Here is a 16,450-nt window from a genome sequence, read left to right on the forward strand (position 1 = left end):
CTAGGAGACAGGCTCATCCCTCATGAGTGAGCCACAGGACCATCCCTCAGCATGCTGAGGCTGGGGACAGCTCCTATAAGCCTCACACCCATGCAGGAGATGGTGGGCAGAGCTTTATGATGAAGAATCTAAGGGGGATTGGATGGTGGGAATGGTACGGGTGGGGTACTGTGTCAGGGGCTCACACAGTCGGACCACAGTGAAGACCAGGAGAGAAGCAACAACACCATCCATGGGTACCAACCACCCTGAGCTGACACAGACATTCACATGGACTCAAGGCATCTCCAGGAGGCTTTTTTGAGGAGCAGTGGGGCAGGTTAGATAGTCTCTCACACAGCCCAAGCTAACCTCAAACTCACTAAGTAGCCGAGGCTGGACTTCAATTCCTAATTCTCCTGCCTCACCTTCCAAGTGCTGGGGTGACAGGCATGTGGCACCATGCCCTATTGATCCAGGAAGTTGTAACTAATTACAGTAGAGAAAAATAACTTGGTTGCAGGCATCTTCACAGCAGGGGAACCTTAGTCAAACTCTCTCAGTTATCACCACTAAAGGGATAGCTTGAGATGACATGTCTGCTGATGTGTAAGCTGAGCCCATGGCCTGAGGAAACAGGCGCCCCACCCCACAGGAAGGATTATCTGTAAAACCAGAGGTTTTGAACATGTCCGTCGCGAAGACAAAGACCCATAAAGGAGGCATTCTACATTAAAGGGCATGAAAAAGACATGCCAATGGAACAGGGTGTCACCTAGAATTTAGGGACAGAATCTGAATGGTAGTGTTCTATCTATTAATTTTCTGGTGTTACATGGGTACTGTGGCTATAAAAAGGTACCCTCATTACAATTTTTTTAATTATGTATACAATGTTCTGTCTGCATGTGTGCCTACATGCCAGAAGAGGGCACCAGTTCTCATTACAGATGGTTGTGAACCACCATGTAGTTGCTGGGAATTGAACTCAGAACCTCTGGAAGAGCAACCAGGTCTCTTAACCTCTGAGCCATCTCTCCAGCTCCCTACAATTTTTTAAAAAATAATTTAATTTTATTTTATGTGCACTGGTGTGAGGGTGTCAGATCTCCTGGAACTGGAGTTACAGACAGTTGTGAGCTGCCATGTGGGCACTGGGAATTGAACCTGGGTCCTCTGGAATAGCAGCCAGTGCTCTTTACTGCTGAGCCATCTCTCCAGCCCTCTACATTTTTTTTTAAAAGTTATTATTTTATGTGTATGGGTGTTTTGTGTGTGTGTGTGTATGGGTGTTTTGTGTGTGTGTGTGTGTGTGTGTGTGTGTGTGTGTGTGTGTGTGTATGGGTGTTTTGTGTGTGTGTGTGTGTGTGTGTGTGTGTGTGTGTGTATAGTGCCCACAGGGGCCAGAAGAGGGTATTAGATTCCAGGGCACTAGAGTTAGAGATATTGGGAGCCACCATGTGGGTGCTGGAAATTAAACGTGGCTTTCTGGAAGAGCAGCAAGTTCTCTTAACTGCTGAGTCATCTCTCCAAGCCCAGAATACCTTTTTAAAGTGGTCAGAGGTAAGAGGATAACTATCTGCACTTATTCCCAGATGGTTCAAAACAGAACCCCCCCTAGAAACAATGTGCATATTTATGTATATAAATGTATATGTTTATGAAAATACACACCTGCACATAGGAAAATGACACACACACACATACACACACACACACACACACACACACACTGATAACAAATAAGTAGTAAAATGTGAACTCTGTGAATACAGAAAAGAGTGCAACTTGCTGGGTCACATATCACAGGAAGAGGAAACGAACAACTCCCGTGGTGCCCACCCTCACCCCCATGCCAATCCCAGGGCCTTACCAAGCTGCTGCAGGCCTTCCCTGCATGGGCTTCCATCTGTTGCCAGTATTTCTTGGATTCCTGAACGATGTCTTCGTGGGTCATGCCTGTGGAGGGTGGCAGAAAACATGGGGCTTGGCAAAGGATGAGACACAGCACTCTGGGGATGCTGGGATGAGGCCCAAGCAGAGGAGTCCCACCCAGCCAGTCCCGCCACCTAAGACTCAGGACCCCGGGAAAAAGCTCATCTTCTCTGGGCCTGCTTGTTCATCTGTATCATAGGAAGGAAGTTCCCTGACTCCCAAGCCAGTGTCCCATTCCCAGATCCAGCTGCTCAGCTCTTCCTGAAGCCTCTGCCTTTCTCAGTGGGGGCTCAAGCAGAATCCTGCTTGGCAGCCCCAAGGCCACTGGTCTCTAGGGCTCACCAAAGCACAAGGTTCATGGCTCTTCACTGCCAATCCCCAAAGGGCAAATGCCCCAGCACGATGGCCCCAAAGTACCAATCAGATCCTTACTTGCCTTCCAGGCCCAGCTGATGCAGCCCTCCAATCATCTGCCTAATCCTTCTGCAGCCACTCTCCATTCCCTGCTTACCCGGGCCACGTACCACACTAGACATCAGCTTCTTACTAGTAACCCCCAAATGCGAATCCACAGCCCACGTGTCCTTTGGACTTACAGCCTGCCACATCTAGCTGCCCACTCAACATCCCTACTTGAGGTCCAAGAAGACAGTTTGGAACCTACATCCCACACAGAACCCTGATATTAGTTCCCCAAACATGCTCCTCCTACATATCCCCTCTTCTCAGAATATGAAACCCTAGTCTACTAGGTACCACGACTGCAGCACTGACCTTGATATAACCTTCTGTTTGATACTTCGCATCTGGTCCGTCAACAAATCTTGCTGGCTCCACCTCAAAGTATACCCAGAATCTGACCCCTTCTGCCACCTCCACCCCCACCACCTGGTGTGAGGTACATCCTCCCTGGTGTCTCCATCGACGCCCTAGGTCCTCTAGTCTCCACCAAGCAGCTAGCATGGCTTAGAAACCGCTGATCAGATTCTGAAACTCCATGTCACCTAAAACCCCTCCTGGCCTTGCACAGCAAATTTAGAGCAATGCCAACTGCAGTCACGTGTCATATTAACGATGGGCTTTTCAGAGATGCGCAGTATTTGGAGATGCTGTAAACAGGATGAGGCTGCGCCAGCATCTCAGGGCAGGCTTTTAAAAGCAATCATCTTACTACATTTATTTATTTTGTGTGTATGTGGCGCAGGCGGGTGTGTGGGCATCAGAGGACACCTTGCAGGAGTTGGTTTTCTCTTTCTACCATGTGGGTCCGGGGATTGCACTCAGGTCATACTTGGTGGCACACATCTTATCCTATGAGTCATCTCTTGGCTACAGTCAGCATTTTAATTTTGTTTTTTAATTTCAACTAGGAATACACTCTAACAATTACGATATAGTATAGCAAATCCACGAACTAGGAACAGTGCTGTTCATTCATTATAATTCATTGCACTCTTCATCCCCATTATAACATTATGGGACCACTGTCCTTTGGCCCACCATTGACTAAAACATCAATGCAGCATGTGACTATATTCCTATTTATGGCCAAGAGATTCTCACATACTGGGAGCCCTGCTTCTTAACTCTATTCCACCTCTCATTCATTGCTTTACTTCCGGGATAATCTTCTGCCTCAAGTCCTTTGCTACCTGGAGCATTCCCTGCCCTTCCCTAGACAGGCCGGTTCTCACCGCCTCACTGGAAACACTTTTCTCCATCCCTCTCCCATTGCTCGGCTTCCACACATCAATGGTGTACAACTCAAGTCAAAACACTATTGACTCTGCTGGGCGTCGGTGGCGCACACCTTTAATACCAGCATTCAGGTGGCAGAGGCAGGTGGATCTCTGAGTTCAAGGCCAACGTGGTCTACAGAGTGAGTTCCAGGACAGCCAGGGCTACACAGAGAAACCCTGTCTTGGAAAAAAAAAAAAAAAAAAGACAAAACAAACAAAACAGAGCAACCAAAACCCAAAAACACTACTGACTCTGGAGAAGACTTAGAGTCTAAGTGGATACTGATTGTCTGTGTACAGTACCTATATGCTCCATCATGGCACCAAATATGCTAACAAAAGTATAACAGGCAGTACAGAAGAATATGCATCCTAGGTGCAATGGATCCTACGATTTAGTTCTCGCCCGTACACTGCCTGGCTGGCTCCGTGTAAGTCCTCAGGAGTGAGGGCTTTGATTGCTCATGGCTGGATACCCTGGCACAGAGAGGGTCTAAAGCAGTTAGATTGATGAATATGTGAACATCTGAAAATCCACTTGCTGGACAAACAGAAGGAGGCTCAGGCAGAGATGTCATATTGGCCATTCCCTGGGCAGCAGGCGGAGTTGCTAGAGCAGGGCTAGGGTTCAAGGTCTGAGTCTACCAGGCTCCGAGCCTCACTCACTCTTGCTTTTCCATCTCTATGCTGGCATGTTCCTAGGCAGGGTCTGGATAGGAAGAGACCCCGCAGCACCCTGTGAGCAGAGTTCTGCCTCCCCTGTAATGTCCAGGGTTACTAGCTCCTCCAGGAAGCCCTCAGGAGCCACCTGCTTCTGAACTCCCCTGAGGTCCGGACCACTGGCCACCAGGCCCTGGCCTGTTCGATCCCAGCCCATCCCAAGCCTATTACTTCACGTGCTCTGCCTGTCCCTCACCTGAGTACTGCTGCAGCAGCCAGACCTTGAGCTCAATGAAACTGTGGGCGAAGTGGCAGCTGTCCTCCCGCAGGCAGCCATAGCGCACCTCGTGGCGGCACACGTCAAACTGGAAGTGCTCCTGGAACTGACGGATCTTGGAGTACTTGAGAGAGGTGGATCGGACGATGTGCACCAGGCACCTGGTAGGCATACGGGACGCGCGTGATGCCGACTACAGTATCCAACGCCCTCTGCCCTCCATCTTTGCAGTGGGGCTACCCCTCCAGTGCCTGCTCCTGGGCACCTCCTGCCCTAGTAGCCCATCTCAGAATGTGGGTGGCACAGGAGGAAAGGGGATCCTACACTCAAGACTCTAGTCCCAGCTCTGTTTCACTTGTACCCCATCACAGACCTCTGGGGCCGGCTCAGCATGCGACTGTCCCCAGATAGAGGTGTCTCATCCCACCTGTCACCAGGTTGGGGGAAGGAAGTGCCCAGGAGGATGATAATGAGCCACTTTCTCTGGGTGGGGAAACTCAATGGACTTCAGTGAAACCCAACAAGATGGGAACATCGTTACTCTCAGAGAAGAGGAAACCCAAGACGGCAGGGGCTGGTGCTCCAACCCACAACCATCCCTGGCCAGGCTGGGATATAAACCCGGGACTGCCTAATGCGGGGCCTGACTCCATCACGAATGATGGGGCAGAGCAGAGAACTGGAAAGAGAAAAGGCAATGGAGGACCCAGCTCCTCCCATCCCGTCTGACACTGAAACCATGACAATGCAAGGTGCTGGTTGGAGTCAACCATCAGCGGGCCACATCTGCCTGCTGACCAAGCTGTTCCCAAGCCTCAGCTTTCTTTTTCTGTACAAGGGGAGCAGTAACTCCCTCCCCAAAGGGCTGCTGAGACCATTAGATACCCAAGACAAGGCTGGAAGACGGTAAGTGTTCAACACATGTGGTTCCTGCCCTTTATGGGTGGATGTGTCGCCGCTCTGTCCCTTTTCGGCCCAGGCCTTTCCTTATCTGTCAAGGACCCTCCCCAGCCTCGTCTGGCCCACCGCCCAGCTGCAGGACTCACTTGTTATTGTAGAAGCTGTGCTTGGCAGCCAGGTTGGAGCACACTGATGGAGAGTCCTTGGTGCCTTTGCTGATGATCCGGGGCTTACTGTCGAAGCAGATCTGTCCAGGGAGGGGGATGGGCTGGGACCTTCACAAGGCCACTTGGGGAGGGGATGGGCTAGAACTCCACATGGCCATCTGGGCAAGGACAACTGGTTCCTGTAGGCCCTATCTTAGGTAGGGGGAGTATGGGAAGATACCCCAGGCTCTGTGCACCTCGGGTCTCTGGCCCACAGGTGCCCTGGGCCTCCGCTCTCCTTTTTTATCCCTCCGATCACACAGCTCCAGTGCCTGGGCTAGGGGTTACTCCACGCCCTTGAGCCTCAGTTTTCTCAACTGCAACTGTGAATAATTAACCTGCTTTATCCCACAGGCTCACTGTGCAGGTCACGAAACAACAGACATGAGTTCAGGAGCTCCTGTCTTATGGCTGTGAGCTATGATTCCCAAGCCAACTCTTCCCTAAGGAAAGACAGCACAAGTCTGTCTGCTCAAAAGGTCAGCAGATCAGGCTGGGCTAGGCCCCACCAAACCCCTCCACCCGGCCCTTACTTCTCAAAGATGAACATGACACTGTCTCCACCTTCAGCGAGCTAGAGCCAAGTGTACTCTCGAGACTGGGAAAGGCTGGTGGTCGTGGTGGTGCACACCTTTAATCCCAGTGCTCAGAAGTAGAGACAGGTGGATCTCTGTGAGTTCAATACTAACCTGGTCTACATAGCAAATTCCAGGCCAGAAAGGGCTAGTGAGACCTTGTCTCAATACCCCCTCAAAAAAAAAACAAAAAACAAAACAAAACAAAAACAAAAACAAAAAAACAAAACCAAAAAAAAAAAAACCCTTAACACTTGGAAAGCTCAGTGGAGCTACTGGGATCAGAGCTGGCCTGGGAAAAATGCAGAAATTTGGGAGGGATAGAATAGCTGGGTCACTGGCAGGAAGCAGAGCAGGTACAGCCGGACCGGAACACATGCAGAGGAAGATGTGGAAAGGCAGGCCATGGACACCTTGCTCTAGACAGCTAAGCTAAGGCTACATTCACTATACCCATTTGGGGACCACACTGGACAAGATTCTAGGTCTAGCTGGCCCCAGGAAGCATGGCCCTAAAGATTGTCAGTGTGGCTGGTCCTGGGAGGTGGGCCTGGGCTCTAGAGCTTGGAGCTCAGGTTAACTTGGCCATATGGCCCTCAGGCTCCACCTCACCTCAAACCCTAGCATCACCAATAAATGAGAACAGCATCTGTGTGCTGGAGCCGCCCAGAAAGTATGAATAAAGATCTAAATCGTGGTGCACTGTGGGTTCCTAGGGAAGAACAGATGGGTGATTACTGTTTCTTCCTGGCCTCGGTTTTCACCTTTGTAGAATGAGAAGCCAGACAGGATCTGGGCTCTAACAAGATCCCCAGGACCTAACTTTCTGACAGTCTCTGGATCTAGTGACTTTAGGGCCTCGCCTCATCACACCCACAGTCTCCAGGGCTAACAACTCCCACAATGGCCGGCCAGCCCAAGGGCACAGCTCAGCCTGGAGTGTGCCTGGGACTATGGGGGACTGGTGAAATGGTTGGGCAGGCGGGTACCTCACAGAGGAAGGTGAAGATGCCCTGGTGCTCCTTGAGGAGCTTGGCAATGGTGAGGCTACCACGCTTGACACCCCCTAGAGGGTCGAAGAGCAGGTCACGGTTGAGGGTGCCCTTCCGTTCCTCTGTCCACACGTCGATCTCCTCCTGATGGTAGGCGAAGGTGCAGTTATCCCCGTACTTACAGTCTTGCTTATTAATCATGTCTGCAGAGAGACAACAGGACACGCGTCTGCCAGGTGGGGGAGGCAGCCCATAGCACCCTGTGATCTCACTGTGGGCAGCAGGACTCGGACCCACCAGGACAGAGCACTGGTGGCTGCTGGCCTCTTGAGAGGATGCTTTTCCAAATACCAGGCCCCAGGACCTCTGTGCTCAGTGCCTCCACACACACCCATAGTGTCTGTGCAGGTCAAGCAAGACAAAGGGTGGAAAGGGATTTGTAGAATACACACATCTCCATAAAGAGGAGGGGTTTAGGATTATTCGTCAGGGAAGTGAATAACTGATTAGGGTCACGAACACGGGCCACAGATCTGAAGGACTGGGCTGTATCCTCAGCTGCAGAGGGATAGAGAAGTACAGGGAATGGCTTCCAGGATCTGGGCCGTCAGGCTCAAAGGGCAGAGCATGTGCCATGGGGGTGGGGTGGGGGCGCGAGTGTGAGGAACGGATAGGGTGGGGATGGCGATGTGGACATGCACTGGCCTGCATCCCACCAGCCATGGGCAGGGCTTCAGGCAGGGTATTGAGTGCAGAAGGGCTGTATGCAGATGTCTGGTGCAGAAGGGCTGTATGCAGATGTCTGGTGTTGAGTGCAGAAGGCTATATGCAGATGTCTGGTGTTGAGTGCAGAAGGGCTGTATGCAGATGTCTGGTGCAGAAGGGCTGTATGCAGATGTCTGGTGCAGAAGGGCTGTATGCAGATGTCTGGTGTTGAGTGCAAAAGGGCTGCAGTACAGATGTGCTTAATCTCGTGGCTGTTCAGGGAAACTGAAAAAAGCAAATAAGGTCTATTCGCTGCTGACCAAATTTCTATGAGCCAGCGGTGAGGACAAGGAAAATAAGGAGATCATTAAAAACCTGATATTTGCAAGCCTTTCCTATGTGCTTTCTGTGGATCTTCCCATCCCTTCTGGAATCCTGCAGGGTATGAACCTGGCTGTCTATGGACTGTGGGAATCTCACATGTGGATGGTACAGGCTACCACACGGCTCCGGCTCCACGGGATATCCTGAATGACCTCTGTCTTTGGACAAGGTCAACAGAGGAGATGCTCACTCTCAGTGGGTGTCAAGCTTTATTTGAGCTCCCTCATCTCTCCTGTGGTCACTCTGCTGTAGGCCTGGGAGGAGCTAGACCTGGGGGCCCCACTCGCTCCACCCACCTTTGCACAGGTAGTAGGAGCCCACAAAACTGGTTTTGGTAGGCCGGGGCCGGATGCGCTTCCAGATCTGGTCCTCAGAGCTCCGAAGTCGGCCGAGAAGGACATCCCTTTTGCACTTGTGTTCAAGGCCCTCTCGGTAGGTGTAGTCACCGGCCCTGGGGCCTGTGGGCAAGGGTACACAGGGCTGCAACTCCAGAAAAACCTGCACACCCTCATCTGGGTCTCTGTAGCTCCCACTGTATCTCCCCTGGTATGTCCTCCAAGGAACCCACCACATGCCCTAACAGGCCTGGACCTAATAGTGAGTCTGCCCATCTCGGTGCCTCCCTAGACTTGGGAAGACAGTGCATCCCAGAGGGCAGGTCCTAATCAGGGCCCACCCCTTCCTTTCCTGCAGGGGAGGGCCTTGCTCTCCTAGATGAATCTCCCACAGAGACACAGGTACTTTCGGGCCTGGCTTCCATATTCCTGGGATCCCCAGCATCCCCAGGGCAGAGAGGGGTGCTGCTGCTCATGTGAGATTACCTGTTTTAGGGTAGCAGAGCTGGCAGGCCTGCTTGAATTCATGGGTGGCAGCCAGAGGGTTCTTGATGAGCAAGGCAGTGTTGGGCATGGAGGGCTCCGGCTATAATGGGAGGATGTGGGCCATCTTGGTCCCTGAGTGGTACCTGAACCACCAGGGTCAGCCAATGCAGTAGGGGATAGGTCTGTTTTTTGATCCCTTCCTCCAATCTGTCCTACCCAGTATCAGAAGTGTAGCCTAGGACCCTCTTCCACATCTTCCCAGGCCCTGTACTATACTACAAGAGCCCAAAACACCGGGACCAGCCTCGAAAGCCTCTGGGCTAATGGGGGACAATGAGTAGACGCCGTCTTGGCCCCAGAGTGTTTCCTTGAACTAAAGGTCAACATGAAAGCAGAGAAATGGCAGTAGGGCTTGTTTAAGGGCTCCGCCCCTGCTCTCCCTGCAGGGTCCCAGAAATCAAGAGAGGAAAAGTAGACCCAGGGAGAGCCGGTGGTTTTTCTAGGGCCACACAGCTGGCATCTAAGCCGAAGTGGGCGTGCATGCTGCTCGTGGTCCAGTGCTCTTTTGAACCCAGAGGAGGCTAAGCCTGGAGATCAGACACATCACTGACACTAGGGACCTCACTGATGGCTGCTGAGCCTTATTATCACACAAGAGGGTAAGGAGTGCCCTATGTGTGCGCTCTAGCATAAAGCAGTGGAGGAAGGGCCAGGAGATCACTTGGGGCTGGTCTGTTCTGAGGGTACTCCTCTTGGAGGATATAGCATCTCACCAACGCACAGGGCTCACCTTAGTCCCGATCTGGGGCTCATAACCCCAGGATGAGTAAGAGGCCTGGTCTGGGAGCCCCACTCAAGTTACTCACCGAGGGGGCTGGCTTCTGAGTACTGTTTGGGGGACGGTGGTCCTGTGAGCTGGTCTCTTCTAAGAAAGAAGACACAGGAGTCACGTGCCCTAGTACAGAGAGCATGAGGGGCCTTTCTAGGATGCCCCGTATATTTCTGCCTCAGAGAAGCTCCATGGGCCCACCCTCCTATTTTCATGATCACAGCCCTGGAGCAAAGAGGCTCCAACATGTCCACCCTTGCTTACGCCTTCTGAGGCTTCCTGTTGCCCATGAGAGAAAGTCCACAGTTATAGCTTAGCTCACAGTGAGACCATGGCTCACACACACTTCCCTGAGGACCCCTGTTCTGGCCCTCAGCCAGCCCCTGATCCTCCACCATACAGATCCTATGCTTCCGAGCCATCAGGCCCTCCAGAAGGAATCCCAGACTCCTCTCTACCGCTGCCATCCCATGGGTCCCTCAGTCATGAGTGCCCTAGACAATCTCTGACCTCCAAAAGCCAACCCTATCAAGGCCTGGTCGATTGTGTACGTCTCTGGCTCCCAGCCCAGAGAAGTGCTAAGGGAGCTCATGACCTTACATCAGGATTATCTCCATGGGACCCGAGTCTGGAGGGTTAGGACTCTGGAGGGCTGGGCAGGGCACCAGAAGGAGTCACTAACACAGCTCTACTGTTTGATCTAGAACGAAGATACCCAGCCCGAGACTCGGTCTCCAACAGTGCTGAGCAGAGCAGGGATAGGACAGTGTGTACTGCTCGGGACAGTGATGGGGACAAGGGCATGCGCTCTGGAGGCCCGGAGCTGCGGAGATCAGAGACGGAGCAGCACTGTCAAGGGAGCGGAGGGAGAGCGGACCCACCAAGGCCTCACCTATGAAGGAGTCAGGCTTGTCCAGGGAGCCTCGGGCTGACCCAAAGCTGTCGAGGGCATCTAGCCGAGCCTCGGAGTACGGTAACAGATCCAGGGGGTCCAGCGTGGGCCCTGGAGGGTCAAGGGCATCCAGCACAGAAGCAGCCAGCTTCCTGGAGGGGTCCATGACAAGGCCAAAGGAGGCAGGAGGCAGTGGGCTGGACACGGGGATGGAGCCACCCACCACAGGTGGTAACAGTGGGGTCCCACCAGGAAACACAGGGATCAGCTGAGGCAACTCACTAGGCACGCCACTGCCAGGCAGGCCACCCTGGACCAGAGACTGCAAAGTGGGGACAGAGCCGGGGGTCAGAAGAGAACGTGACCGGCCAACCCTGTGGGGGTGGGGCACTCCAGGAGCCAGTGTTTCCTCCACAGCCTGCCTGGCCTTAAATGCTGAGGAACTGCAGCTCTGCTCAGTCCCTCCTGGAATCTGTTCTGAAGACTCTGGCAAGACCCTCGTTTTCCCAACTGTGATGTGAACATGGGGCCTTCCCTCGCCTCTTCACGGGACCACGGGCTTCTAAGTGAGTGACGGGCTTACAGGGACAGAACAAGAAGTCAGCAACGTGGCTCACCAGAGAGTCCAGGAGGGTGTCTAATTCTGGACCAAACACATCCGCATCTGAGAAGTCGTCCAGGCCCTCCGTGCTGGGGAGCGTCCTGCTGCTGCCGTCCAGGGGGGCCAGTAGGTCCAGGACATGAGGGAACAGGGGCATTGTGGGAGGGGAGGGGAGCAGGGCCAGGGGGCCTCGTAGGTCCACGTAGCAGTCTGTGGAGGGGGTGGGCTCAGTAGCTGAAAGGGCCCTGTGTGGTGGGAGTGTTACCTAGTCACTAAGCCAACAGCTTCCCTTCCTGCCCAGTTCCACGGGGACCCGCTTTCTCTAGTCCCTGCCCCAGTGGCGGTGGCCCAGAAGTGGTCCAGGAAGGAAGACTGCAGCCTGGAGCTGGGGGGTCCTGATGGCCCTGGCTCCACTCAGATACCCAGCAATGTCTCCTCTCTCTTGGACTAGCAGTGCCTTCTTCGAGCACTTATCAGAGGAAAGGAAAGGACTCTGAGATGTGGTACGCGACAGGGGCAGGCATGGATGAAGGAAAGGGACCAGCTGAGGAAGAGCCCCTTCCTGTCCTGCCTCAAGGAAGCCCCTTAGGTGTCCCACTCTCCAAAGCTGAGACAGTACCTGTTTCGATGTCATCTATGGATCCCAATCCGTTAGAAGTTCCCTGTGGAGAGGAAGTGAAAGATGTAGGAAGGAATGGCCACAGGGCCCCGTGCATTTCCACATGGCTAAGCCAATGGCCACTCACTGAGGAATGAACACCTATCATACTTGCAGCTGGGCTTTTCAGCCAGGGTCTGGGCAGGCATGGGCTGGGAGAAATGTAGAGTAATCTAGTCCAGTAGGTGTACTTCAGGGGAGCAGTGGCCCCAGAGAAGGGGTATACCTCTGAATCTCCGTTTCCTTTCCTGGAGTCCTAGCCATACCCTGAGGCAAGGGTTTTGGGCTTTTTGTTTTGTTTTGTTTTGTTTTGTCTTTGAGAAAGGGTCTCACTATGTAGCCCTGGCTGTCCTGAAATTCACTATGGACATGAAGCTGGTCTTGAACTCAGAGATCCACCTGTCTTTGCCTCCTGAGTGCTGGGATTAAAGGTTGTGATAAGGATTTATCAAGTCCTCCACCTCACAGACAGTTTCTAATTCAAAGACAAGGGTGTTCCCTCTCCCAGATTCAGCCCCCCAGCCTCATAGGAAGCTTCCCTCCCTCCAAGGAGAGTATTATCGGAGGTGGGATCCAATCCCCACTGCATAGATGGTCAGGGAGCAAGCTGACCAGTAATCAGAAGAGCCATTCCCTAGGCCACGGGCCGAGTTCCTCCTCAGAGGGTTCAGAAGAATCTGAACTTCGCAGCTGCGCCTGTTGGGGTCAGATTCTGAGAGCACCCTTTGGGCTGGGGGAAAGGCTGGAGCTTGCTCTCTGGTGTAGCCGTCACTCACCCTATCTGGACTTATTTCCTCGTTTGTAAAATAAGGATACAGAGCCACACTGCGTGGAACTGTTACAGAGAAAAAGCACAGAGGGGGCTGCCACAGAAGCAGTTCTCTGACTTGTCATGGGTATAATGTGTGCTGTCAGGAGGCTGGCGTGAGTGGTTTACCAGCCTCCCTTCTTGGTCCCCAGTGAACTCCTCTGCCTTGTTTCAGCCACGAGGGACACAAGTCATTTCTCAACCCTGAACACACTCCCTCTTTCCCCTGATGCTCCCACCATCCAGCAGAACCTTGTGAGGCCCAGGATGGCCTGTCTCCTTCATGTTCCTGTGGAGAAGGCCCAGACACTCAGCATTAGCCACCCTCTCTAAGGTCAGCAGTCGAAGTAATTACAGCACAATCCATCCAGCACCCTGCCTCACCCACTGCTTCAGCCTTCACTCTGTGAGACGCTCACAGCTTCCATTCTTGGGTCAGAGTAGGGCTATGTGACTAAGGCCTGCCTTGACCCTGTCCGCTCTATCGTTCCTTGGGACCAGGCATTCTCCCAGCCCCACCCCTGAGCCTGCCCACAGATCACACAGTGAGTGCGTGTACATCTGTTCCCCAGGATTTTTGTACACTACAGATAAGTTGCACAGACCAAGGCTACCGTGCTGAGCAAGGAGCTGCTTTTCCCACAGTGTGTACAGGAAGTAGTTGGGGGGAAACAAGGGAGCCCAGGATGAATGCCTCTACGGAGAACTGTGATTCTCCCGATCAGTGCGGACTAGGCCCTGCGGGACAGAGTGACCTCCAGGACCTCCTGCTGCCCACACTGTCCAGGCTTCTCTCTCCATGCCCTTTTGCAGAACCCCTACTAGTAACATTCACTTTGCAATAAAGGCCTCAGAGAGCCAAAGCCCTGAGGGAAGGGGTGGAGTGGCTACCTCAGAGACAGGATGCTCGCAGAATCTGACCCCCAGCGCATGCTCAGACTCTCCTGAACCCTGAGGAACTATACCAGTGGTCTAGAGGGTATCCCTTCCTCTCCTGACTACAGGCCTCTGCTCAGGCTGCTCTGGCCTATGAATCTCGTCCCCTCTCTACCTGGCTTAAGCTGCTCCCCCAGCTCTCCGTGGGCTATTCCACTCTGCCTGGGCTTCTCACAGACCTCCACAACTGTGACAGTCCTGACCTCTGTGGCCGTGGTTCAATGTACCGATAAGGAGACAGAGGTTGGTGAAAAGTGTGGTAGGGGTTGGGGGCCTTCGTGGTCCACTGCCTGGGGTCACCCCGATGGGTGACTCCAGAGCTCTTGGAACTGAATGAAGAGAGACAGGTTGGTATGAAGTTGGGGGAACATTTGGGGTCCTGGGCCACATCCTACCTGATCCGTCAGGCCAGCCGGGGTGCCATTACTAAGCAGAGAAAATGTTTCCAATTCCTGCCAGAGATTGGGGAGAGGCGGACAGAGATCAAGACAGTGGACACAGGCAAAGCATCCCACCCAGCCAGGACAGCACAGAGACCCTGACACCAGCTATGGGGTCTTCGGTGCCACCCAATGCTCCCTACCCACGGGGCTGCCGCTGCCACGGGCTCTGGCTCCCAGGGTCACGTTGGGATTTTTTTTTTTTTTTTTTTTTTTTTTTTTTTTTTTTTTTTTTTTGGTTTTTTCGAGACAGGGTTTCTCTGTGTAGCTTTGCGCCTTTCCTGGAACTCACTTGGTAGTCTAGGCTGGCCTCGAACTCACAGAGATCCACCTGGCTCTGCCTCCCGAGTGCTGGGATTAAAGGCATGCGCCACCACCGCCCGGCGGGATTTTTTTTTTTTAGTTCCAACTGTGACCTGGGCAGAGGATCTAAACACACACATTCCTGCGACATGCCCGCACCGTCTCCTGTGTTATCTTTTTAGTCCTCCCGTGAGCCCCCTTAGGTGGACGTAATTATCTGTCTTCCGGATGTGGCAGCTGGTAGAAACCTGCACTAACGTGTTCAAGGTCAGGCCAGAAAAACTGAAGCCATATGTTCTGGGACATGCTGTTTCCAGACACGCGGCAGGTGACATATGTGGATGTGAAGGAGGCCAGCAGACATGAACATTCAGACAGGCACCGTGAGGGGAGCGCTTGGGAAGGCGAAACTGAAGGACGCCAGGGTCGACTTGGGCCGTCTCCAGGGTGGTTAAAGGGAGGTGTTTTAACAGCTGGTGTCTAAGGTGAACTGGGAGCTTTGGCTGTTCTTTCCTCTTCCCCAAGGTCCTGCTGCTCATTCCAGGGCTTTCAGCCAGCAGGGAGAAAGGTCACCTGCTGCCATTCCCTCTGTCCTTACCAGGCTCTGCTGCCTCGCTCGGGGGCCCTCCAGTGCCTGGCCCCTCCCGTCACACCCCTCTTCTGTATGCCCACCCCAGCGCCCACCTACCTGGGGTCTCTTATACGCCTTCCGCACCCGCAGCCCAAGCTTCTGCGCCAGCTCCTGACCCAGCTGAGTGACATTTTCATCCTGCAGAAGGCAGGACGCGGGGTTAGATACAACAGGTGGGTTAGGCAGCCCCGGTGCACAGAGCTGGGCTCCTGGACATCTCTGTGTGGCCCTGGGAGGTGACACTGGCTTTCCAAGTCACATGCTAGGAACAGTGGGGGTCAGGGGTAAAGGAATAGATGTTTTTTTCTTTTTCCAGCTTATCTCTGAGACAGGGACTCACTGTGTTGCTCGGCCTGGCCTTGAACTCCTGGGATTACGGGTACAGCCCACTGTGCCGGGCTGTCTGCAATTTTTATTTTCTAGTGATGCTAGGAGTCAAACTATGTTGTTTCCTGTTTTGTTTTTTAGTTTTTTTCGAGGCAGGGTTTCTCTGTAGCTTTGGAGCCTGTTCTGGAACTCGCTCTGTAGCCCAGGCTGGCCTCAAACTCACAGAGATCCGCCTGGCTCTGCCTCCCGAGTCCTGGGATTGAAGGCGTGCGCCACCACCGCCCAGCCCAGGTAGGACATTTTATGGACATGAGCTGATGTGTGGAAAAAAAGCAAGTGCTTTGTTCAAGGTCACACTGGAGCTCGGGATGGTAACAGACCTAGACTCCAGGGTTGTTTCCGAGTCACCAGAGGGCAGGCCTTGATCGGTGCCTGTGTGGATACCATATAGTAAATACTTAAAAAGTGACCAAATGGCAGAGTGAAGCACGTGTCAGTTTCAGTGAACAGATGCTGGTGGGCAGGGAGGACATACATGTGAGTGTCAAGCAACATCATTTCTCTTTGTCACTTCCCCACCCAGTGACAGCCCGACACCACCGTCTCTTCATCTTGAAAACGGGGATAAGAGCACCAGTTTCACAGCACAGGGTTGTTCAAGGATGAGGTATGTTATACACTCACATGCAGTTTTAGCAACGGTGACACACAATCCCAGCTCATAAACTATGAGTGGCTTGGAGCACGGGAGGATGGAGCACGGGAGGGCCAGGACAGATGCATGAGAGACAGGACTCACGTGGGGAAGGGCGAGGGAGCACCGGCTGCTGCATTCATAGGCCTCTTTGTGGC

General features: G+C 53.1%; 2 protein-coding genes across 4 annotated transcripts in view; one reads left to right on the plus strand and one right to left on the minus strand.

The window, feature by feature from the left end:
* The window catches only part of Rangap1 (Ran GTPase activating protein 1), a 187,870-nt gene that overhangs the window by 103,347 nt on the left and 68,073 nt on the right, over window positions 1–16,450 (plus strand). The window lies entirely within an intron of this gene.
* Zc3h7b (zinc finger CCCH-type containing 7B) overlaps window positions 1–16,450 on the minus strand; it is a 53,072-nt gene that overhangs the window by 9,360 nt on the left and 27,262 nt on the right. Inside the window, exons 5-17 of the mRNA XM_059247943.1 lie at window positions 16,398–16,450; window positions 15,329–15,409; window positions 14,293–14,349; window positions 12,115–12,157; window positions 11,512–11,705; window positions 10,895–11,216; window positions 10,040–10,098; window positions 9,174–9,273; window positions 8,649–8,810; window positions 7,261–7,466; window positions 5,637–5,737; window positions 4,570–4,751; window positions 1,853–1,938 (exon numbers count right to left, since the gene is read on the minus strand). The exon at window positions 16,398–16,450 is cut by the window's right edge and continues 106 nt beyond it. Of these exons, the coding sequence (XP_059103926.1) occupies window positions 1,853–1,938; window positions 4,570–4,751; window positions 5,637–5,737; window positions 7,261–7,466; window positions 8,649–8,810; window positions 9,174–9,273; window positions 10,040–10,098; window positions 10,895–11,216; window positions 11,512–11,705; window positions 12,115–12,157; window positions 14,293–14,349; window positions 15,329–15,409; window positions 16,398–16,450 (1,646 nt within the window). The remainder of the gene's footprint in view (window positions 1–1,852; window positions 1,939–4,569; window positions 4,752–5,636; window positions 5,738–7,260; window positions 7,467–8,648; window positions 8,811–9,173; window positions 9,274–10,039; window positions 10,099–10,894; window positions 11,217–11,511; window positions 11,706–12,114; window positions 12,158–14,292; window positions 14,350–15,328; window positions 15,410–16,397) is intronic.

Source organism: Peromyscus eremicus, chromosome 20 (genome assembly GCF_949786415.1).
Source record: "Peromyscus eremicus chromosome 20, PerEre_H2_v1, whole genome shotgun sequence".
NCBI lineage: Eukaryota > Metazoa > Chordata > Mammalia > Rodentia > Cricetidae > Peromyscus > Peromyscus eremicus.